Source organism: Lucilia sericata, unplaced genomic scaffold, assembly GCF_015586225.1.
Source record: "Lucilia sericata isolate MDLA Ls3-8-SP2 unplaced genomic scaffold, ASM1558622v1 Contig001742F_arrow, whole genome shotgun sequence".
Lineage (NCBI taxonomy): Eukaryota > Metazoa > Arthropoda > Insecta > Diptera > Calliphoridae > Lucilia > Lucilia sericata.
Window position 1 is genome coordinate 29310 of NW_023995645.1, and position 24903 is coordinate 54212.

The window sequence follows — 24903 nt, forward strand, 5'->3', positions numbered from 1 at the left end:
AAAACTAAATATTTTGGAGTAAAAAAAAATATTTTTTAAAATAACATAATAACAAATAATAATAAAATAAATAAATAAAACACAACATAATAAACACTAAGAAGAAAGGAACTAATAAAAAAGTAAAGTTTTATAAACAGAAAACGGCATAAAAAAGAGAAAACTAAAAAAAAAGAGTTAAAACCCCCTTAAAAAAAACCCCACAAATAAAACGAAAAAATAAACTAATAAAGAGTTAGCTATAAAACGAAAGCCTTTTAAGAAAAAGATATAAGAAAACACAACAACAAAAGTTACAAACTAAAACCCTAAAATGACAACTAAGCTGAGAGCATTAAGCACCACAACTCACTGAGAGTGTGTGTTCAATAGTAAAAGAGAAAATCTACAGAGTCATAGTAAATACTTAAACCTTCAGCATAAATTACATATAGCTTAGACACAAACCAAAAACCATCACAACAAAATGGCTATAAACTTTTCCGCTTCTTTTGCGGCCTGCATAGCTGCGGGCCTTAAAGTGCCGCGTCAAATAATGTACTGCATTACCCAGGATACGGGACAGCCCTATGTTCTCTATAAAGACTCACAGGAGGCGGAGCGTAATGCTGCCGCCATAGGTGGCTCGGCCACCCAGTGGGGCAGTGAAATGTATCCGGGCATACAGCAACAGGCTCAAACACATTTAAGCGCACAACAGCAACAGCAGAATGCAGCTGCGCAAATAGCGGCTAATGGCCAGTCGGCAGCGACAAATGGACCACAGCCTACGTCGCCGAATGGAGATCCTAATGTTCGAGAGAATGGTGGTGATGCAGGAGGAGGTGGTGGCGGTGGGGGTGCTGGTAGTGCGGGTGGTGTAAGACAGCAAGGTTCGCCCTCGACTAGTCCCTACCCGCCACAACAGCAACAGCAGCAGCAGAGAGCGAATGGCAGCAATGAGGATGATGTGAATATGAATCAGGTGAGGGGAAAGGTTAGTTCTGTCTAAATCAAATTTACTTAAGTTCAGTTCTAGATCAAATCTAATTCTAATTCGCGATCAGTTTTGTTCTGTATAAACAGTTCTCCTTCTGTTCTAGTTTAGTTCTAGCTCAGTTCTATTTCAGTTCTAGTTCAGTTCTAGTTCAGTTCTAGTTCAGTTCTAGTTCAAGTTCAGTTCTAGTTCAGTTCTAGTTCAGTTCTAGTTCAGTTCTAGTTCAGTCTAGTTCAGTTCTAGTTCCGTTCTAGTTCAGTTCTAGTTCAGTTCTAGTTCAGTTCTAGTTCAGTTCTAGTTCAGTTCTAGTTCAGTTCTAGTTCAGTTCTAGTTCAGTTCTAGTTCAGTTCTAGTTCAGTCTAGTTAGTCTAGTTCAGTTCTAGTTCAGTTCTAGTTCAGTTCTAGTTCAGTTCTAGTTCAGTTCTAGTTCAGTTCTAGTTCAGTTCTAGTTCAGTTCTAGTTCAGTTCTAGTTCAGTTCTAGTAGTTCAGTTCTAGTTCAGTTCTAGTTCAGTTCTATTCAGTGTTAGTTCAGTTCTAGTTCAGTTCTAGTTAAGTTCTAGTTCAGTTCTAGTTCAGTTCTAGTTCAGTTCTAGTTCAGTTCTAGTTCAGCTCTAGTTCAGTTCTAGTTCAGTTCTAGTTCAGTTCTAGTTCAGTTCTAGTTCAGTTCTAGTTCAGTTCTAGTTCAGTTCTAGTTCAGTTCTAGTTCAGTTCTAGTTCAGTTCTAGTTCAGTTCTAGTTCAGTTCTAGTTCAGTTCTAGTTCTAGTTCAGTTCTAGTTCAGTTCTAGTTCAGTTCTAGTTCAGTTCTAGTTCAGTTCTAGTTCAATTCTAGTTCAGTTCTAGTTCAGTTCTAGTTCAGCTCTAGTTCAATTCTAGTTCAGTTCTAGTTCAGTTCTAATTCAGTTCCAGTTCAGTTCTAGTTCAGTTCTAGTTCAGTTCTAGTTCAGTTCTAGTTCAGTTCTAGTTCAGTTCTAGTTCAGTTCTAGTTCAGTTCTAGTTCAGTTCTAGTTCAGTTCTAGTTCAGTTCTAGTTCAGTTCTAGTTCAGTTCTAATTCAGTTCTAGTTCAGTTTTAGTTCTGGTACAGCTCTAGGTTAGTTCTAGTTTAGTTCTAGTTCAGTTCTAGTTTAGTTCTAGTTTAGTTCTAGTTTACTTCTAGTTTACTTCTAGTTTAGTTATAGATTAGTTCTAGACAAGTTCTAGATCAAGTTCTGATCTAGATCTAGTCCAGTTCTAGTATAGTTCTAGTTCAGTACTAGATCTGGTGAATATGAATCAGGTGAGGGGAAAGGTTAGTTCTGTCTAAATCAAATTTACTTAAGTTCTAGTTCAGTTCTAGATCAAATCTAATTCGTGATCAGTTCTTGTTCTATATAAACTCTAGCTCAGTTCCTGTCCAGTTCTAGTTCAGTTCTAGTTTAGTTCAAGTTCAGTTCTAGTTCAGTTCTAGTTCTAGTTCAGTTCTAGTTCAGTTCTAGTTCAGTTCAAGTTCAGTTCTAGTTCAGTTCTAGTTCAGTTCTAGTTCAGTTCTAGTTCAGTTCTAGTTCAGTTCTAGTTCAGTTCTAGTTCAGTTCTAGTTCAGTTCTAGTTCAGTTCTAGTCAGTTCTAGTTCAGTTCTAGTTCAGTTCTAGTTCAGTTCTAGTTCAGTTCTAGTTCAGTTCTAGTTCAGTTTTAGTTCAGTTCTAGTTCAGTTCTAGTTCAGTTCTAGTTCAGTTCTAGTTCAGTTCTAGTTCAGTTCTAGTTCAGTTCTAGTTCAGTTCTAGTTCAGTTTTAGTTCAGTTCTAGTTCAGTTCTAGTTCAGTTCTAGTTCAGTTCTAGTTCAGTTCTAGTTCAGTTCTAGTTCAGTTCTAGTTAAGTTCTAGTTCAGTTCTAGTTCAGTTCTAGTTCAGTTCTAGTTCAGTTCTAGTTCTAGTTCAGTTCTAGTTCAGTTCTAGTTCAGTTTTAGTTCAGTTCTAGTTCAGTTCTAGTTCAGTTCTAGTTCAGTTCTAGTTCAGTTCTAGTTCAGTTCTAGTTCAGTTCTAGTTCAGTTCTAGTTCAGTTCTAGTTCAGTTCTAGTTCAGTTCTAGTTCAGTTCTAGTTCAGTTCCAGTTAATTCTAGTTCAGTTCTAGTTCTGGTACAGCTCTAGGTTAGTTCTAGTTCAGTTCTAGTTTAGTTCTAGTTTAGTTCTAGTTTAGTTCTAGTTTAGTTTTAGTTTAGTTCTAGTTTAGTTCTAGTTTAGTTCTAGTTTAGTTCTAGTTTAGTTCTAGTTTAGTTCTAGTTTAGTTCTAGTTTAGTTCTAGTTTAGTTCTAGTTTAGTTCTAGTTTATTTCTAGTTTAGTTTTAGTTTACTTCTAGTTTAGTTCTAGATCAAGTTCTGATCTCGATCTAGTTCAGTTCTAGTATAGTTCTAGTTCAGTACTAGATCTGGTTCAGCTCTGCATCTAGTTTAGTTCTAGATCTAGTTCAGTTTTAGATCTAGTTCAGTTTTAGATCTAGTCCATTACTTTAATTTTTCCTTTTCTCGCCCACAGGCATCTGGTCTCCATCAAAACTCCACCCAACAAACCAATCCAAACCAAAGCTCAAATGATCCCCAACAGCATCAGCAGCAGAACGGCAGTGCTGCCGGTTCCGCGGATAATCCCGCGGGGAATAATCCACATGTACAACAGAATGGCCAAACTAACGATCACAGCAATTTTCCTACAGCGAATGGTGAACTTTCGGGTTACTATGCGCCACGCCACCCGGGTCAGGGTGCCCTAATGGCACCGCCCGGTTTCCCACCCCTACACTATCTCAACAAACCCGTGCTGCCGGGACTCAACGGCAGTATGGATCAAAGTGCAGCCAATGGTCCCTCCAACGGCTTAGAGGGTTACACCTTGCCCGAACTATTACCCGGACAAAATGGCTCTGCTAATAGCAATAACCAGCAGAATGGCTCTAATCACAATACAACAACCTCCAATGGCACCGGCGGACGTCATCCCACCTCTAGCAGCAATAACAATTCGTCGGGCAGTCATAAACCCCCCAAACCTCATAGTGATCTTAGGCTATTCAAGTGCCTGACCTGCGGCAAAGATTTTAAGCAGAAAAGCACCCTACTGCAGCACGATCGCATACACACAGACGCACGTCCCTATCCATGTTCGGAATGTGGCAAACGCTTTCGGCAACAATCGCATCTGACGCAACATTTACGCATACACGCCAATGAGAAGCCCTTCACTTGCGGTTACTGCAATCGAGGCTTTAGACAGCGGGCGATACTGAATCAACATGTTCGCATCCATTCGGGTGAGAAGCCCTTTGCGTGTCCCGAGTGCGGCAAGCACTTTCGCCAGAAGGCCATCCTTAATCAACATGTGCGAACCCACCAAGGCGAGCGACAGTTCTTGAATAAATTCTTGAGAAAAAAATTAGAACAGAAATTTTGCAAAATTAAACAAAATCCCAAACCGAGAGTTACAGTTTAGGGCAACATTTTTGGCAAAAATTTATGAAAATTTTAGACAAAATTTTAGTTTTTTTTTTCATTTGGCTAATTTATTAAAGAATTATAGAAAAAAAGCACTTTGTTAACAAGGAATTGGCTTGATTTTCCAAAACTAAAGGCTTTATAGGCCTCCAAAAAGAAAAACTCACACAACTCGTTCGCCTTCTATTTCAAAATTTTTCTTACAAAATATTTTGTATCTCGTAAACCTTTAAGGCCTTTAGTTTGGAAAATCTTTTTTGTAAAGAAAAATCTGGCAAAAACTTTCAAAATTTTTTATAAAAATATTAACTGTATGGCTCTCATTATTTAAAAACAAATACTTTTAAAACTCTTAAAAAGGAAAGTGCTGAAGCACTTTGCCGTTTCTTGATAAACTTCTACTCTTAACTCTGTAGTTTAGCTTAGACTTTGAAAAAAACTTTCTTTGAATCCCTTTAACAACTTTTAATAAAAATTAACATTTATTTCATTTGTTTTAAACTTTTAGATGTCTCACCACATCTCATCTTTAAAAATGGTCCACATCCCACGCTATGGCCGCAAGATGTACCCTTTCCGGGCGAGGAGAATGATACCAAAAATGGTATTGCCGGCGATGGTTATCATGATGAAGATTCTCAAGGTGGCCAAGATGGTGGTATACACTATCCTTCATACTTTAAAGATGGTAAAGGTGGGTGCTGATGAAGACCTTTATTATCTTTTGAGCACAGCTGAAGGACCTTCGAATAACATTTTGTTTTTAATTTTATCTTTTGTTTTTAGGTCAAAAAATCTTACCCGATGTTCTGTCACACATTGGCATCCGTCCGGCAAATATGCCACTGTATGTACGTTGTCCCATTTGTGATAAGGAATTCAAACAGAAGACCACTCTACTACAGCATGGTTGCATACATATCGAATCGCGTCCTTATCCTTGTCCCGAGTGTGGTAAACGTTTCCGTCAGCAGTCACATTTGACGCAGCACTTACGAATACATACCAATGAAAAACCGTTCGGTTGTCTCTACTGTCCGCGTTTCTTCCGCCAGAGAACCATCTTGAATCAGGTAGGAAGGCGGGGAGTTGTTGACAGAGTTCCTTTAAGTATTATCCTACTAATTTGTTACTATTTCAGCATATACGCATACATACCGGAGAGAAGCCCTATAAATGTGCCCAATGTGGTAAAGATTTCCGTCAGAAGGCCATTTTGGATCAGCATACTCGAACTCACCAGGTAGTGGTAGAATTAAAAAGTTTATTTTAAGAAACTTTAACTTTATTTAGCTTTAATTTCCTGTCCAGTCTCTCTTCAGTGGGATTCTAACTTTATAGATTCGAAAGTTATAGTTGAATTCTGGTTGAACTCTAGTTCAGTTCTAGTAATGTTCTACTTCATTTTAAGTCCAGTTCTAGTTCTGTTCTAGTTCAGTTCTAGATCAATTTTGGTTCAGTCCCAGTTCAGTTCTAGTTCAGTTCTATTTCAGTTCTAGTTCAGTTCTAGTTCAGTTCTAGTTCGGTTCTAGTTCAGTTCTAGTCAGTTCTAGTCAGTTCTAGTTCAGTTCAAGTTCAGTCTAGTTCAGTTCTAGTTCAGTTCTAGTTCAGTTCTAGTCAGTTCTAGTCAGTTCTTGTTCAGTTCTAGTTCAGTTCTAGTTCAGTTCTAGTTGCAGTTCTAGTTCAGTTCAAGTTCAGTTCTAGTTCAGTTTCTAGTTCAGTTCTAGTTCAGTTCTAGTCAGTTCTAGTCAGTTCTTGTTCAGTTTAGTTAGTTCTAGTTCAGTTCTAGTTCAGTTCTAGTTCAGTTCTAGTATCAGGTTCTAGTTCGTTCTAGTTCAGTTCTAGTTCAGTTCTAGTTCAGTTTCTAGTTCAGTTCTAGTTCAGTTCTAGTTCAGTTCTAGTTCAGTTCTAGTTCAGTTCTAGTTCAGTTCTAGTTCAGTTCTAGTTCAGTTCTAGTTCAGTTCTAGTTTCAGTTCTAGTTCAGTTCTAGTTCAGTTCTAGTTCAGTTCTAGTCAGTTCTAGTTCAGTTCTAGTTCAGTTCTAGTTCAGTTCTAGTTCAGTTCTAGTTCAGTTTCTAGTTCAGTTCTAGTTCAGTTCTAGTTTAGATAGTTCTAGTTCAGTTCTAGTTCAGTTCTAGTTCAGTTCTAGTTCAGTTCTAGTTCAGTTCTAGTTCAGTTCTAGTTCAGTTCTAGTTCAGTTCTAGTACAGTTCTAGTTCAGTTCTAGTCAGTTCTAGTTCAGTTCTAGTACAGTTCTAGTTCAGTTCTAGTTCAGTTCTAGTTCAGTTCTAGTTCAGTTCTAGTTCAGTTCTAGTTCAGTTCTAGTTCAGTTCTAGTTCAGTTCTAGTTCAGTTCTAGTTCAGTTCTAGTTCAGTTCTAGTTCAGTTCTAGTTCAGTTCTAGTTCAGTTCTAGTTCAGTTTTAGTTCTAGTAGTCTAGTTCAGTTCTAGTTCAGTTCTAGTTCAGTCTAGTTCAGTTCTAGTTCAGTTCTAGTTCAGTTTAGTTCAGTTCTAGTTCAGTTCTAGTCAGTTCTAGTTCAGTACTAGTTCAGTTCTAGTTTAGTTCAGTTCTAGTTCAGTTCTAGTTCAGTTCTAGTTCAGTTCTAGTTCAGTTCTAGTTCAGTTCTAGTTCAGTTCTAGTTCAGTTCTAGTTCAGTTCTAGTTCAGTTCTAGTTCAGTTCTAGTTCAGTTCTAGTTCAGTTCTAGTTCAGTTCTATTCAGTTCTAGTTCAGTTCTAGTTCAGTTCTAGTTCAGTTCTAGTTTGTTCTAGTTCAGTTCTAGTTCAGTTCTAGTTCAGTTCTAGTTCAGTTCTAGTTCAGTTCTAGTTCAGTTCTAGTTCAGTTCTAGTTCAGTTCTAGTTCAGTTCTAGTTCAGTTCAGTTCTAGTTCAGTTCTAGTTCAGTTCTAGTTCAGTTCTAGTTCAGTTCTAGTTCGTTCTAGTTCAGTTCTAGTTCAGTTCTAGTTCAGTTCTAGTTCAGTTCTAGTTCAGTTCTAGTTCAGTTCTAGTTCAGTTCTAGTCAGTTCTAGTTCAGTTCTAGTTCAGTTCTAGTTCATTCTAGTTTAGTTTCTAGTTCAGTTCTAGTTCAGTTCTAGTTCAGTTCTAGTTCAGTTCTAGTTCAGTTCTAGTTCAGTTTCTAGTTCAGTTCTAGTTCAGTTCTAGTTTAGTTCTAGTTCAGTTCTAGTTCAGTTCTAGTTCAGTTCTAGTTCAGTTTCAGTTCTAGTTCAGTTCTAGTTCAGTTCTAGTTCAGTTCTAGTTCAGTTCTATTTCAGTTCTAGTTCAGTTCTAGTTCAGTTCTAGTTCAGTTCTAGTTCAGTTCTAGTTCAGTTCTAGTTCAGTTCTAGTTCAGTTCTAGTTTAGTTCTAGTAGCCTAGTTTTAGTTCAGTTCTAGTTCAGTTATAGTTCAGCCTAGTTCTAGTTCAGTCTAGTTCAGTTGTAGTTCAGTTCTATTTCAGTTCTACTTCAGTTCTAGTTTAGATCTAGTTCAGACCTAGTTCAGTTCTAGTTCAGTCCTAGTTCAGTCCTAGTTCAGTCCTAGTTTAGTTCTAGTTAAGTTCTACTTCAGTCCTAGTTCAGTAGCAGTTCAGTTCTAGTTCAGTTCTATTTGAGTTTTAGTTCACTTCTAAATCTGTTCGTAAATCTTTAAATTTTAGTTCTAAATCAGTTAAAATATTTCCTAAAATCTGACCTTTAAACTCTTCTAAATTTTTAAATGCTTCAGATTTTATTCAGAGAAGTAAAAAGGATTTATTAGTATTCTATAATTTAAATTCTTACAACCTATTTCATTTATTTATTTTCCGTTTCCAGGGCGATCGTCCTTTCTGCTGTCCCATGCCAAATTGCCGAAGACGTTTCGCTACCGAAAACGAGGTAACCAAACACATTGACAACCACATGAATCCGAGTGCCACGAAGACACGACGGGCCAACAATACCAACAGCAATACAACCCACTCAGCGGCTGCAGTGGCAACAGCAGCAGCTGCTGCCGCGGCCAATCATTTAATGAATGAAACGAAAAATGCAGCCGCTCAACAGTTTCTAAACAACAACAATCCCGTGGCGCAACCGGGTGAAAACAAAAACAATATATTACCGCGTTCAATGGGAGGTGGAGGTGGTAATACCGGATCACAAGTGAAAAATGAATTGTACTTTCCGCAATGTTATGGACCACCATTCCAGCATCCCTTTCAGGGACAGCCACAGGCAGCTCATGCTGGTCCCGGACAACCATCAGTATCGGTAAGTGTGGCAAATTCCGTAGCTCCCGGTGTGGTGGTGCAGCAAAATGCTGCCACGTCAGTAGTGGCTCAGTGACATCCCCCAAATGCGGGAACCACAGCAACTGTAACATCAGCCGGAGGTAGTGCAAGTGCTGCTAGTAGCACAACTGCTGCAGGAGCAGCAGCTGCACATAGTCATCATCAGCAACAGCAGCAGCAGGGAGCTCACAATGCTAGCAGCTCTGCTGGCCAAGCACCCCAAACCGTAACACTCTCCATAACACTACCACCTGTGGGTGGTATGCCACCGACGGCGGCTGCCGTAGCAGCAGCAGCTACGGCCACTTCTTCGCATCATCATCAGGGTCATACAACGCACGCTCACAATCAACCGCCGCCAGCGCATCCACCACCCACTGGGCCACCACCTACTCTCTCCCATGCAATTCCTATACATCCACATATACACTCAATATTCGGATCTCTATGATAATATCAACAAACTTAAGTATACAATGATTTTTCTTAAAAATTTTAAAACATATTTTTAAAACAATTTTAATTTTCTTTAAAACAAAAAACGAAGAAAAACTCTATGAAGAGTCCTTTTTTTAGGCATTTGCTAAGCGAATAACAAATTGAGCTAAAAAATACTGAAAAAACAAAGCAATTACATATACAAATTTTTCATTTTGAAACCATAATCCTCGTTTTTAAACGTTTTTTTAAATAACAATTTTAAATTTAAATTTTACTATTACTTTAATATAAAAAAAAGTTTTTAATTATTTTTGTTTCTTTTTCTTAAAATTTTTAATTAAGAAAAAGTTATACTAGTCTTTTTGAAAAGGACTCTAAACCGTAACAAAAAACAAACATTAATGACAAAAGTACGACTTTAACTTCCCATAATTCTATAAATTAAATATTACAAAGGAAAATTATTTTTTCTTTTTATTTCTTTTAAAGACTTTATTTACAAAACAAAAACAATTGTTAAAATCAAAACAGGAATGATTTATTTTCACAGTGTATTTGTACTAAAAGTAAAACAACTCTGTTGTAAATGATTCACAATAGCATGTCACAGACCTGGCAACGCAGTATAAAAGTAAATTAATTTAATTAAAAATTAAACATTTATTTAGTTCTAAAACAGTTGTAGTACAGTTCTATAACTATTCTAGCTCCGTTTATGATCAGTTCTAATATAAATCTAAATCAGTTTTAGTTCAGTTCCAGTTCAGGTCTAGTTCAGTTCTAGTTCACTTCGAGTTCAGTTCTAGTTTAGTTCTAGTTCAGTTCTAGTTCAGTTCTAGTTCAGTTCTAGTTCAGTTCTAGTTTCAGTTCTAGTTCAGTTCTAGTTCAGTTATAGTTCAGTTCTAGTTTAGTTCAGTTCTAGTTCAGTTCTAGTTCAGTTCTAGTTCAGTTCTAGTTCAGTTCTAGTTCAGTTCCAGTTCAGTTCTAGTTCAATTCTAGTTCAGTTCTAGTTCAGTTCTAGTTTAGTGCTAGTTAAGTTCTAGTACAGTTCTAGTTCAGTTCTAGTTCAGTTCTAGTTCAGTTCTAGTTCAGTTCTAGTTCAGTTCTAGTTCAGTTCTAGTTCTAGTTGAGTTCTAGTTCAGTTCTAGTTCAGTTCTAGTTCAGTTCTAGTTCAGTTCTAGTTCAGTTCTAGTTCAGTTCTAGTTCGGTTCTAGTTCAGTTCCAGTTCAGTTCTAGTTCAGTTCGAGTTGAGTTCTAGTTCAGTTCTAGTTCGGTTCTAGTTCAGTTTAAGTTCAGTTTTTAGTACAGTTCTAGTTCGGTTCTAGTTCAGTTTAAGTTCAGTTTTAGTACAGTTCTAGTTCAGTTCTAGTTCAGTTCTAGTTCAGTTCTAGTTCAGTTCTAGTTCAGTTCTAGTTCAGTTCTAGTACAGTTCTAGTTCAGTTCTAGTTCAGTTCTAGCTCAGTTCGGATCCAATTCAGATCTGGATCAGTTCTTATTCAACTAGTTCTAGTCAGGATCTAGAAAAGTTCAGTTCTAGTTGAGTTTTTTGTTCAGTTCTAGTTTAGTTCTAGTTCAATTCTAGTTTAGCTCTAGTTCAGTTCTACTTCAATTCTGGTTCAGTTTTAGTTCTGTTCGGATACGGTTCAGTTCTAATTCAACTAGTTCTAGTCCGGATCTAGTAAGTTCAGTTCTAGTTCAGTTCTGCAAAAGTTCTAGATCAATTTCTGGTCTGTTCTAGTTCAATTCTAAATAAATTTTAGTTTAGTTTTGAATTAGTTCTATCTCAGTTCTGGATTAGAAATAGTAAAGTTCTGGAAAAGTTTAGTTCAGTTCTGGTTGTGTTCTAGTTCAATTCTGGACTGTTCAGTTTAGTTCAATTCTGGATTAATTCTGAATCTGTTTTAGCTGAGTTATGGTTCCAGTTAAGTTCTAGATAATATCCTGAGGCAATTCTAGTTCAGTTCCAATTCGATTCTGAATTAAATACAGTTTTGTTCTTCATAGAAAGACCTTAAAGAAAATTGAGTTTCTTTCTATTAAATACACTGTGAAAATAATAATTTCCCTAAGAAATGTGCAAGAAATCTTCTTAAAACTTGAAAGAGCAGCTTTTAGTATACTTTTTTTTTTTAAAAAACAATTTTATTATAGAAATTTAATTTAATTTTGTAAGATTTTTTTATTTTATTTCGTTATTTAGTTAAGACAAATGATTATTTTGTTACTAAAAACTATTATTTTTTATTAGTTAGTAAGTTTAACTATTTTTTTGTATGCTAATTTATTAAACAACAACCATTTTTTTTATTATTTCTTTTATAAAAATTGTGATTATTTTGTAAATTTTAAAACTTAAACACGTCTTGTCTTCCTTTTATTTTTAAAAAAATGATTACAATTAAACGTGTTTAGTTTGTTGAAATATTGAAAAAAAATCCACACTTTTTGTTAAAAAAAACTCGTTCTACAACTCCAGAGTGCCATAATAACAAAAAAATATATATTAAAAAATTTATATAAAAAAGTATTCCTATAGTAAATATTAATAAAAAAAGTCATTAGAATTTTCTTAATTTTTTTTTTCAAACATAACCTTTAAACAATTCTCTTGGTGTGGATTTGAAAACTATAAAAAAGTAAATTAAAATTTTTTTTTAAAGTTTAGTTTAAAAAAAGGCATTTATTGAAAAAGAAATTAGTGTAAACAACTCTGTGTATTTGCTGAGCATTCACAATAGCTGTTTATGATATTGTGTTGTTTACAGTCGGGGAGTTATTAATTTCTTTAAAAAAATTGCACTATTTGTTTTTTTTTTTTTTCAATTACATTTTTGGTAATTTTAAGTTTTATTTTTAAAATGTAACAGAAAATTTCACTTGTTTTTTACTTTTTTTTAACTTTGATTTTTTATGAATATTTATAGTTTTAAGTTTTATTATTTAACTTTTAGTTTTATGTTCTTTCACAAAAACACAAAATATTTATATGAATAAAACAATTTTAAAAAAGCTTTTTTTTTAATTTTTTTTTAATTTTTATATAAAATACACTTACAGAAAATGGGGTATTAACTAAACACTTTTTGGTACAATCATTTGGCAAAGCAACAAAGAAAACCTAAACTTTTCGGCATAGAAATAACAAATGTAGGGAAAAGAAGGGCTGAAAGGGGAGATTTAAAAAGATGCAGAGAAAAATATTATAAAAAAATTTGAAAAATGAAAATTCAATTCTAATTAATATCTGAATCAGTTCTTGATAAATTCTAGTTCTTTACTGGAACTGTTTGAATTAAGCTCTGGATCAATTCTAGAACTATTCTGAATTAGTTCTAGTTCAGTTCTCGTTCAGTTGTATTTCATCTCTTTTTAAGTTTATAAATCTTTTTATAACTCTTCCGTCTTGTCCCTCTTTTAAGGCCATTCTTTTCCCTACAGAAAACTTTTTTTTAAAAATATTTAATTAAATTACAAAAAAAACAAATTTGATAAAAAAAATTAATGTAAATACAAAAGTTTTATAGTTGGAAAAGAAATTTAAGTAAATTAAACATAAAAAAACTCTAACTAAATTATTAACAAAATTATTTGTTTGGTATTTTTAAACTGTTGTTTTAATTAGACAAAATTTTATTAAAAAAAAAACATTATTATTTAGGCCCATATCATAAATTTAATACTAAAAAACAACAATTAATAAATTTAAACAAAATTCAAGTTTCGGCAAAAGATTTTTGGACAAATATAAAATACACAATACAAAATTTTAATAAAAAAAGCTTTTATTAGAATTTAAAGAAAAAAAGCATGATTAAAAAAAAAAAACAAAAACAATTTTAGGAAAAGTAAAATTTAATAAAAAAATAACATTGGCTTAATTTTAAAAATTTAAAGAAAATTAAACTCATGCTTTATAATTCTAATGAAAGCATTATGAAGAAAATTAGACTGAATGTCACTGTGATACACTTTAACTTTATATAAAGAAAAAAACCCATCCCTGTATATAAAACTTTTGTAAATTATAATATTAAAACTACAAATTTTAGGCCCTTAAAACAACAACAACAAAATTAATCAAAATTTTTTGTAAAAAGTTAAAAAAACAAATATTCTTAAAGAAAACTAAATTAAAAAGCAAAATTATCAAAATTTTTTTACTCCATTTCTTAAAAAAAAACATAAATTTTTTAAGTTTTTTTTTATTTTTTTCTACAAATTTTTCATTTAAAATGTTCTTTTTCAGTTGAAATGTATGTATATAAAAAATTTAACCTAAAAAAAGCTCCAAAAATATTTTTAACTTAAAATTACTTAACAACAACAGGACCTTTAAAAGAAAATAAAGAAAAGCTTTAAGAAATTAAAGTTTTTCTTTAACCAACTGGACTAAACGATAAATAATGAAAGAAAACAGGCTTAAACTCTTAAAACTCCTGACATTACTCTCAAGAAAGGGGTTTTTACAAAACTCTTTTTCAAATTACAATAATTTAACAAAAAAATAAAAAATTTTTAATAATCAAAGGCTTGGAACTTAAAACTTGCCTAAAAAACCAAATCCAATTAAAAAAAGAAAATAATAAAAAACTTTGATAACTCTTTGATAACGGACCGCAATTTTGAACAAAATTCAAAATTTTTGCTAACTTTTGGCCATTTAGTTTAACTACAAAATAATAAAATTTAAATTTATTTTTATTTTCCACCAAACAAAACTTCACAAAATGAAATAATTAAAACAAAACAAACAATATACCTTAAAAAAAATTTAAATAATTTAAAAAAGAAAATTTTCTTTTTATAAAAAAAAGAATATATTCTTTAAAATTATTTAAATATAATTGACCAAAAACACATAACAAATTACCAAACAAAACAAACAAAAGCAAGAAATATTAACAAGTTATTTTTAAAATGTTTAAATTTTAAAAATTTAAAGAAAACCACAACAACAAAACCATAAAACATATTAAACAATATGAATAAAATAAAAAAATAAAACCTAACAAATCTACAATAGCCCAATTTATGAACCAAAAGTACAAATAATTTTTAACAAGATTTTAAAATTGCAGTCTGAAAGCCATAATATTATAAAAAACATAATTAATAAAAACAAATATATAAAACTAAATAACTTTATAATCAAACTTCATAATATTAAAACAATTTTATAAAAAAAACAGGCAAACTGAACTTAACAAAACAGTTTTTGATTAATACACCAAAATATTTATGGAAAAATAACCAAAATTAACATAAAAATTAAAAAAATGTCTGGTCGAATATAAATTATATTAAAAATCTAAAAAAAGAAACTAATAAAGTGGTGGATAGTTAGAACTTGTTTTAAATCAAATTTTATCTATTTCCAAAATAATTCTACAAGATTTTGGACAAATTATCTTAAATTCTTATAATATCAGAGAAAATTATTGTTTTTAAAATATTTTTTTAACTTCGCTATTGAAAGAATGGTTTTATATCAATTTATTCCCTTCATTATAAACAATTTTAATGAATTTATCTTTAAAAACAACAAAAACGCAGATAATTTTACTTCAAAATTAAATGTATATCACAAAATATGTTTTAAAAACCTTTTCACAACTCTTCCCTTTATTAATTTTTATAAAATTCCATCAATTTCACGTTAAAATCTCTAAAACATACATTGTTTTATATAAAAAACCCTCATACCCACAATTTTCCTAAAAAATCACTTCACCATCCCTGCCATTAATCATTCACAATAATACATCAGCACATATAACGGTATTTTCTACAAGAGCAAAGCAAAGCACGACATCAGCAACAACAATAACAAAACAATCAGTAATTGCCAAACAACGCCACAGATACGTATTAAAAGTGAAGCCTTTAAATAAATTTAAATATTTAAGAAAATATTCCGAAAAATAACAAGAAAATTATAGTAAAATGTTAAGAAATGTATAGTGCATCGGGGAAAATAGAAATTTAAAGACAACTTCCAAAGCAAAGCCTTAAAATATATAGGAACTTTTGGAGGACTAAAAAGGCTTGTGGAAGACTAGTTTTTTTATATGAACTTTCTAAATAATTGCATTATTTCATGAAAAGAACTTTAGTAAAGTGTTATATTAGGTGTGTGTTCCAGTCAGACCGAAGTCTAAATTGTTCCAGCAGTATAATTGGCCAATAAAATTCAACAATTTAAAAAGGGGTAAGTAAGTCAGTCTTCTTTAAGGTTGTTTGCCAAAATTGTCTAGTATTTAGAGATTACAATTGTTTCACAACAACAACAGTTTAATTAAGCCATTGTTGCCCTCAAATGTTCAATTAAAATAATGTGAAATGTTAAAGAATTTACTTCAAACCAAAAGGACCAATTTCCAATCTACCAATAAGTTATTGCTACAGTTAGACATTTTGTACCTTTTAAGTTCCATGTAGTTCAGTTCTAGTTCTGTTCTAATTCTGTGCTAGTTCGGTTCTAGTTCAGCTCTAGTGTTATAGTTCAGTTCTAGTTATGTTATATTTCAGTTACAGTTTGTGCATGTTCAGTTCTATGTGTTTCTACTTCAGTTCCAGTTCTATTCTAGTTTTGTTCTAGTTCAGTTATAGTTCAGTTCTTGTTCAGTTCTAGTTCAGCTCTAGTGTTCTAGTTCAGTTCTGGTACAGTTCTAGTTCTGTTTAGTTCAGTTTTAGTTCAGTTTTAGTTCAGTTCTAGTTCAGTTCTAGTTCAGTTCTAGTTCTAGTTCTAGTTCAGTTCTAGTTCAGTTTTAGTTCAGTTCTAGTTCAGTTCTAGTTCAGTTCTAGTTCAGTTCTAGTTCAGTTCTAGTTCAGTTCTAGTTCAGTAGTTCAGTAGTTCAGATTCTAGTTTAGTTCCTAGTTCAGTTCTAGTTCAGTTCTAGTTCAGTTCTAGTTTCAGGTCTAGTTCAGTTCAGTTCCAGTTCAGTTCTGTTCATTTCTAGTTCAGTTTTAGTTTAGTTTCTAGTTCAGTACTAGTTCAGTTCTAGTTCAGTTCTAGTTCAGTTCTAGTTCAGTTCTAGTTCAGTTCTAGTTCAGTTCTAGTTCTAGTTCAGTTCTAGTTCAGTTCTAGTTCAGTTCTAGTTCAGTTCTAGTTCAGTTCTAGTTCAGTTCTAGTTCAGTTCTAGTTCAGTTCTAGTCAGTTCTAGTTCAGTTCTAGTTCAGTTCTAGTTCAGTTCTGGTACAGTTCTAGTTCAGTTTAGTTCAGTTTTAATTCTGTTCTAGTTCAGTTCAATTCAGTTCAAGTTTCAGTTCAAGTTCAGTTCTAGTTCAGTTCTAGTTCATTTCTAGTTCAGTTCAGTCAGTTCTAGTTCAGTTCTAGTAGTCTAGTTCTAGTTCAGTTCTAGTTCAGTTCTAGTTCAGTTCTAGTTCAGTTCTAGTTCAGTTCTAGTTCAGTTCTAGTTCAGTTCTAGTTCAGTTCTAGTTCAGTTCTAGTTCAGTTCTAGTTCAGTTCTAGTTCAGTTCTAGTTCAGTTCTAGTTCAGTTCTAGTTCAGTTCTAGTTCAGTTCTAGTTCTGTTCTAGTTCAGTTCTAGTTCAGTTTTAGTTCAGTTCTAGTTCGGTTTTAGTTCAGTTCTAGTTCAGTTCTAGTTTAGTTATAGTTCAGTTTTAGTTCAGTTCTAGTTGAGTTCTGGTTCAGCTCTAGTTCAGTTCTAGTTCAGTTCTAGATCAGTTCTAGTTCAGTTCTAGTTCAGTTCTAGTTCAGTTCTAGTTCAGTTCTAGTTCAGTTCTAGTTCAGTTCTAGTTCAGTTCTAGTTCAGTTCTAGTTCAGTTCTAGTTCAGTTCTAGTTCAGTTCTAGTTCAGTTCTAGTTCAGTTCTAGTTCAGTTCTAGTTCAGTTTCAGTTCTAGTTCAGTTTAGTTCAGTTCTAGTTCAGTTCTAGTTCAGTTCTAGTTCAGTTCTAGTTCAGTTCTAGTTCAGTTCTAGTTGGTTCTAGTCAGTTCTAGTTGAGTTCTAGTTCAGTTCTAGTTCAGTTCTAGTTCAGTTCTAGTTCAGTTCTAGTTCAGTTCTAGTTCAGTTCTAGTTGAGTTCTAGTTCAGTTCTAGTTCAGCTCTATTTCAGTTCTAGTCCAGTTCTAGTTCAGTTCTAGTTAAGTTCTTGTTCAGTTCTAGTTCAGTTCTAGTTCAGTTCTAGTTTAGTTCTAGTTCAGTTCTAGTTCAGTTTTAGTTCAGATCTAGTTCAGCTCTAGATTAGTTCGTTTTTAGTTCTAGTTCAGTTCTAATTCAATTCTAATTGAGTTCTAGTTCGGTTGGCTCATTGGTTTCTACATTTTAAATAGAAGTTTGTTAAACTTTTTCTTTGCTGGATAAAAACAAAAATTGGTATAAAATGGCGCCACTGAAAATAAATTGGAAATTTTAATTATTTAGTGAATTTGATAGCAAATTCACTAAAAATTTTAATTATTATGGATCTTTCTGGTAACAATTGTTAGCGTCTAGACTCTAGAGATAAACTAATGTAGTTGACTTTATTATTCTCAAATCATTGTTTTAACTAAACACCATTTTATTAATTTCTTATAAAACAAAAACCAAAATCAAATAATGAAAACACGCAAAAATCCTTTCTTCTTTTAAATAAAAACAAAAACTAATAAAAAAAAAACAAAATATTTAAATGAAAAAAATATAAAACAAGTATACGTATTTAGTGTTTAGAAAAACTCATAAAAATAAAACAAAATTCTTTTTTGTATTATTTATTATTTATAAATTTTACTTTTAATTAAACATCCGGCTACAAAACCAAATTACAAATTCAATTTGCCTAAACAAACAATAAAACTGATGAAAACAAATATAATTAAATAAAAAATTAAAAAAAAATAAGAAAATGGAAACTCAAAAAAATCAATAAAATAGCCGCTTTCTGCAATAGTGATAATAGTTTTTAAGTCAACAAAATGAAAATAAGAAAAAAATAAAACAACAAGCCAATTCAGTTAAATTAATTTAAAAATATGAACAAATATTATTATTATTATAATTATTATTATAAAACCGAGAAAGAAATTTCAACAATAGAGCAGTAGTAATTAAATTTAATAAAACAAAATAAAAACAGTATTAAGATTTTAAGTAATAAATATTTAAATGTTTATTTATTTCTTAAAATAACATTAAAAGCAAAAGAAGAAAGTAAAACCTAAGAGTCTAACAACAAATATTAACATTAAATTTAGTTGAAATCATTTTTATTTTAGTTTTTATTTCAAAACAAATATTTTGTCTTGTAACATAATGAAAAAAAAATTGTAACACACATTTTTACATTTTAAAAAATTAATAATTTAATTATAAACTACTAATTATTATTAACAAAATACCAAAAACACATATTAATTAAAACATAAAAAAAATCATAAGTGTTGTAATGATTAAACATTTAACAAACAAAATATTTAATTTAAAATTAAAAAAAAAAAATAGTAAAATGTTTAATTGAAAAGTACTAAAACAAAAATTACAGAATTTGATAACATTAACTGATGGTAAATCTATCAAAAATACAACAACCCTGAGAAATAGGAAAAAAAGTTTCAAACTTGAAAAAAGAAGAAATGTTTCTATTTATTACACAAAAAAATCTCTCTTAAAACAAAATAATTTATTTTTTAAAAAAAACAACAATAGCCTCATTAGCCATAGTAAAGAAAACAAACCAAAAAGTTAAACAAAATTTAATTTGAAAATATGCAAAAGCCCCACGCCAATCCTGGTTAAACAAACAACTCTTAAGGATTTTTTCTTTTTTTTTACAAATAATTTATTTTAAACTCTAAGGTCATGGTTTACAGTATCATCTCTAAGGGAGGAATTTATATTGAATTTGCTTTCCTATGGGAGGAGTTTAAGTTTTTTTTCTTCAGTTCTAGTTCAGTTCTAGTTCAGTTGTAGTTCAGTTTTAGTACAGTTCTAGTTCAGTTCTAGTTCAGTTCTAGTTCAGTTCTAGTTCAGTTCTAGTTCAGTTCTAGTTCAGTTCTAGTTCAGTTCTAGTTCAGTTCTAGTTCAGTTCTAGTTCAGTTCTAGTTCAGTTCTAGTTCAGTTCTAGTTCAGTTCTAGTTCAGTTCTAGTTCTAGTTCAGTTCTAGTTCTAGTTCAGTTCTATTTGTGTTTTAGTTCTGTTCTAATTCTGTCCTAGTTCTATCCTAGATCTGTTATAGTTCAGTTCCAATTCAGTTCCACTTGAATTCTAGTTCAGTTCTAGTTCAGTTCTACTTCAGTTCTAGTTCAGATCTAGTTCAGTTCTAGTTCAGTTCTATTTCAGTTCTATTTCAGTTCTAGTTCAGTTCTAGTTCAGTTCTAGTTCAGTTCTAGTTCAGTTCTGGTTCAGTTCTGGTTCAGTTCTAGTTCAGTTCTAGTTACCAGTGCTAGATCGCTCTAGTTTCGTCTAGTTTAGTTGCTTAGTTTAGTTCTAGTTCAGTTCTGGTTCAGTTCTAGTCAGTCTAGTTCAGGTTCTAGTTCAGTTCCTATTCAGTTCTAGTTCAGTTCAGACGTCAGTTCTAGTTCAGTTCTAGTTCCAGTTCTAGTTCAGTTCTAGTTCAGTTCTAGTTCAGTTCTAGTTCAGTTCTAGTTCAGTTCTAGTTCAGTTCTAGTTCAGTTCTTGTTCAGGTTTCTAGTTCTAGTTCAGTTCTAGTCAGTTGTAATTCAGTCTAGTTCAATTCTAGTTCAGTACGTGTTCAGTTTTAGTTCAGTTCTAGTCATTCTAGTTCAGTTCTAGTTCAGGTGTAGTTCAGTGCTAGTTCAGTTCTAGTGCAGTTCTAGTTCAGTTCTAGTTCAGTTCTAGTTCAGTTCTAGTTCAGTTCTAGTTCAGTTCTAGTTCAGTTCTAGTTTCAGTCTCTAGTTCAGTTCTAGTTCAGTTCTAGTTCAGTTCTAGTTCAGTTCTAGTTCAGTTCTAGTTCAGTTCTAGTTCAGTTCTAGTTCAGTTCTAGTTCAGTTCTAGTTCAGTTCTAGTTCAGTTCTAGTTCAGTTCTAGTTCAGTTCTAGTTCAGTTCTAGTTCAGTTCTAGTTCAGTTCTAGTTCAGTTCTAGTTCAGTTCTAGTTCATTCTAGTTCAGTTCTAGTTCAGTTCTAGTTCAGTTCTAGTTCAGTTCTAGTTCAGTTCTAGTTCAGTTCTAGTTCAGTTCTAGTTCAGTTCTAGTTCAGTTCTAGTTCAGTTCTAGTTCAGTTCTAGTTCAGTTCTAGTTCAGTTCTAGTTCAGTTCTAGTTCAGTTCTAGTTCAGTTCTAGTTCAGTTCTAGTTCAGTTCTAGTTCAGTACTAGTTCAGTTCTAGATCTGTTCTAGTTCAGTTCGATTTCAGTTTTAATCCAGTTCTGTTCTAGTTCTATCCCTAAGGGAGAAGGTTATAATTTCCACCCTTAGAGAAGAGTTCAAATTTTATTCCTTAAGAGAGGAGTTTAAGCTTTAGAACTTTAAAACCGCCGGCCGCCCCTTAATTCTTTAAATTTATTTTAGTTTTCTATAATCAAAATAAGGTTCCTTGTAACTTAATAATAATAATGCAATATTTATATAGAAAAACTTTATCAGAAACAAGAAAAATATAGTTAATATTTATTAAAATAAATGTATAAAATAATATTATTTTTATTTATTTATAAAACTATTATTTATTTTAAATACATTTTTTTGTTAAACAATAAAATATTTTAACTTTATTAAACAAACACAAGCGCCTATTAACAGAATTAAAAACAAAACATAAAATAAAACCAAAGTGTAAAACCATAACAAATATGAAAATAAAGAAGAAACGTAATAAAACTAGTTTTTATTTATAAACAATTCTACACAACTCATATAAATAAAATAGTTTATAAAAAACCCCCCCAACAACAAAAGCCAATTGTTAAAACAATAATAAAATCTTTAAAAGTTTATTAAAATATATTGAAATAGTTAAAAAAAAATAAACAAGAAAATAAGCAATTTACCTTAAAATATATAATTAATTAAACTTAAAATGTAATATAAACAATAGAACGAAAGAAGAAGCAAAAGAAAAACGTATAATATTTAAAATGAATATCGCTATTCTACCTCGATATTTATTATTAAAAATATATTATTTAATTAATTTTAAAAATAGTTTAGTTTTTTTGAATTTTAAAATATAATTTTAGTTTATTTTATTTTGTTTAAGTTTTAAATTTAAGTTACCCAACCCTGTGTAAGAAAAAGTGCTGCCAAGTTTTTGTGTAAGCATATGTACATTAACAGTGTGGACAACACATGCATTAAATAAAATCGCAGACCAGTAACAAATAACAAACTTAATGCCTTCAATAATGTACAAAATTGACATTATATAATCTTTGGACCAGTTTCACCTTGACTGGATCAACCATATGTTTTAACTATTCTATAAACAAATTACGAAATTACGGAATACCACAGGGCGTTGGTAACAACAATTATTAGACTCTTAGGGATTTGAACTGATGAAAGATTTAGATCAGTTTGTTACGCAATATTTCGTAGGCTATATATACATACATACGTCTTTATTTAGTTCCAGAAAGTAGCTCAGAGTTTCGTGATTCTCTCTTGAATCCATTTTGAATTATATTGGATCCCCTTAAGATACATGAAAAGTAAAAAAGGGCTCCCGGAATAAAGCGTTTGTACCTGAAAGATGTGACAAAAATGTCTTGCTAAATATATATTAATTGTCGCAACAGAATTCGCATTTGAAAATGTATGTGTTTATAGCCCTAGCGACAGCTTGGCTGTCAATGTATATTTGAATACTAACTCCATATATGCCATGGGCTCTAAGTCAATTTGCTGCCTTTTTTACTCAATGTTCATGCTATAGAACACTATACTTTCGTTGCATTGGGCCCTAGATAGAAATCCACATTATCCTTAGTTTTAGAGTCGTTAGTGAAAATCTTTTACGATCACTCAATGGAGTATTTATTCCATTTCATTTGAATTGTATTAAATCATTACGTAAATCCTGGTTTGGAGATGACCCACTGAGTCATATCCCACGCACTAATGACCTTAAATTTAGTTGCAGAGTTAAGGTCAACTTTATGTGCCATTTGATCAAGGAGTGACCATTATGCTTAAAGCTGAGGTCCGAATTATGCCTTAGAACTTTATTCAGAGACTATCTTTTCGCACAACCTTCCACACCATATTGCACTCCAAGCTTAACTTTCAGATATTTTGAACTATCAAGCCTTTTTTCGTAAAGAACCCAAGTTGATTCATTGTTGTATAAACACCTCGTTTGCTTCTGGTACTTTAGGAACTGATTTAAGTGCAATTTGCCTTCCCTGCCATTGATATATCATCAGCAGATGCGATAAAATCAAAACCTAAATACCCAAATTCCATGAGAAGCTTTACATGTCCATGTTGTGCAATTCTGTCCATAGACCTATAGGTCCACTTTGAATATAAATTTAATTGAGTATCATTACAGACTAGTCCATGGACTAGGCAATACATTAGTCCATAGACTAGTGAACAGGCTAATCCATAGACTAATCCACAGACAAATCAAAAGACTAGTCCACAGAATACTCGATAGTCTTGTCCATATAGCAATTAACAGACTAGACAGTATACTTCTCCTCAGACTAGACAATATACTAGTCAATGGACTTGTTAAAAGTCTAGTCCATAGACCAATCAACACATTAGTCAATATACTTGTCCGCAGACTAATAAATATACTAGTCAACAGGCTAGCCAATAGACTTGTCCAAAATCTAGTCCATAGATCAATTAACACACTAAATCGCGGACTAGTAAACAGAAGAGTTAACTGATAAATTCTTAGACTAGTGAACAGAATAGTCCATAGAACAGTTAACAGAATAGTAAACTGACCAATTCATAGACTAGTCAACAGAATAGTTCAGAGACTAGTTAAAAGGCTAATACATAGACTAATCCACAGACAAATCTATAGACTAGTCCACAGACTACTTTATAGACTGGTCCATAGACCAGTCAACAGACCAGTAAGTATACTTCTCCACAGACTAGTCAATAGACTTATCCATAGTCTAATCCATAGAACAGTCAACACTCTAGTCAATATACTTGCCCACAGACCAGTCAATAGACTAGCCCACTAAGATTAGTCAATAGACTTTTCCAAAGTCTAGTCCAAAGACCAGTCAATATAATTTTCCACAGACTAGTCAATCTACTAGTAAAACAGACTATTCAATAGACTTGTCCATATACCAATCAACATACTAACCCCAGATTAGTCAATATCAACAAACTTGTCCATAGACCAGTCAACGGACTAGTCAATATATTTTTCCACCGACTTATCAACAGACTAGTCAATTCTCCACAAACTTGTCAATATACTAGTTAACAGGCTAGTCAATAGACTTGTCCATAGTCTAGTCCATAAAACTGTCAACACACTGGTCAATATACTTCTCCACAGACCAGTCAATAGACTTTTCCAAAGTCTAGTCCATAGACCAGCTAAAGCAATAGTCAATATAATTGTCCACAGACTAGTCAACAGGCTATTTAATAGTCTAGTTTATAGACCAGTCAACATACAAATCGATGTATTATCCGCAGACTAGTCAATAGACTTGTCCCTAGTCTAGTCCATAGATAAGTCAAGGGAATAGTCATTATAATTGTTCACAGACTAGTTAATAGACTAGTCCTTAGTAATGTCCATAGACCAGACAACAGACTTATACCCAGTAATGTCCGTAGACCAGATAATAGGCTAGTCAATAGGCTTGTCCATAGTCTAGTCCTCAGACCAGTCAATAGGCTAGCTTGAAGACTACTCAATAAGCTTTTCCATGCAACTACATATGGTCGGAAATAGGACGCTAAATATCGCTATATAAGTAAATGAACTGTTAGATTGTTATTACTTTCATAACGAAACTTGGTAACACTTTTCCAAACAGTGGGTTAGAGTTGCTAAAAAAGAGCAGAAACATATAATTTTATTATTTAAATTAAATTGGTTGTTCCTATATAAATATAATTAAATATAAACTCCTTAAGATTTCTAATCTATAAAGAGATGATATTTTCAAAATAAATTTTGTTTAACTTAACAAATCAAATCAACAATGTGCCCATAGAACCATAAAACAAACAACAAATTTTTTCCGTTAAAATAACAAATTTTTTTACAGATTTTTTTATTGCCATAGAAATATTATATACAATATACACAACAAGAAATATTATTAACAAAAATAAAATAAAAAATAATAATTTATAAAAATAAAAAAATAAATGTTTTACAATCAACAATATGAAAATATATAAATAAAATGAATAAAACCATAGTTAAATGAAAAAAATAAAATAAAAGAAGAAATAGTTAAAAGAAAGAAAACCACAACAAAAACTCAACAAAAAAAAAATAGTAAAATTAAAAGAAAAATAACAAAAAACCAAAAAATTTCAATAAAAAAAAAACTGAAATAAACAAAGATTTTTTTAAGTTTGTTTTTGTTTGTTTTAAAAAAAATACACTGAAAAAAACATAATTTGTGTTAATTTTAAGATTTAAATAATTATAAAGGAATAAAACTAAATATATAATAATATTTAATAACAATTTAAAAAGAAAACTAAACTTTTTCTCTAAAAAGGAAAAAGAGAAAAAAATATGCAATAACAAAATGAAAACCAAACCATAGAATAAAATAATAAAATAAAACAGTGAATTTGTTATATTTTTGTTTTTTAAAAACAATATCAATTGACAGGGATTATATGAAAATATAAAAACA

The 24903-nt window shown here is 31.6% G+C and overlaps 1 protein-coding gene across 6 annotated transcripts; it reads left to right on the top strand.

Annotated features, from left to right (window-relative positions):
* Positions 1 to 201: 201 nt before the first annotated feature.
* On the top strand, positions 202 to 9233 carry LOC119612577 (zinc finger protein 502-like). 6 transcript variants are annotated; one of them, XM_037968383.1, is made up of 6 exons: positions 202 to 976; positions 3485 to 4340; positions 4946 to 5131; positions 5224 to 5510; positions 5579 to 5683; positions 8241 to 9233. In XM_037968383.1, exons 1-6 carry the CDS (start codon positions 467 to 469, stop codon positions 8751 to 8753), a joined length of 2457 nt encoding a protein of 818 aa, XP_037824311.1. In that variant the 5' UTR covers positions 202 to 466; the 3' UTR covers positions 8754 to 9233. The 6 variants fall into 6 exon arrangements, with proteins under 6 accessions (XP_037824311.1, XP_037824312.1, XP_037824313.1 ...); XM_037968384.1 differs by having other exon boundaries at positions 5579 to 5680; XM_037968385.1 differs by having other exon boundaries at positions 4946 to 5125.
* The last annotated feature ends 15670 nt before the right edge of the window (positions 9234 to 24903 follow it).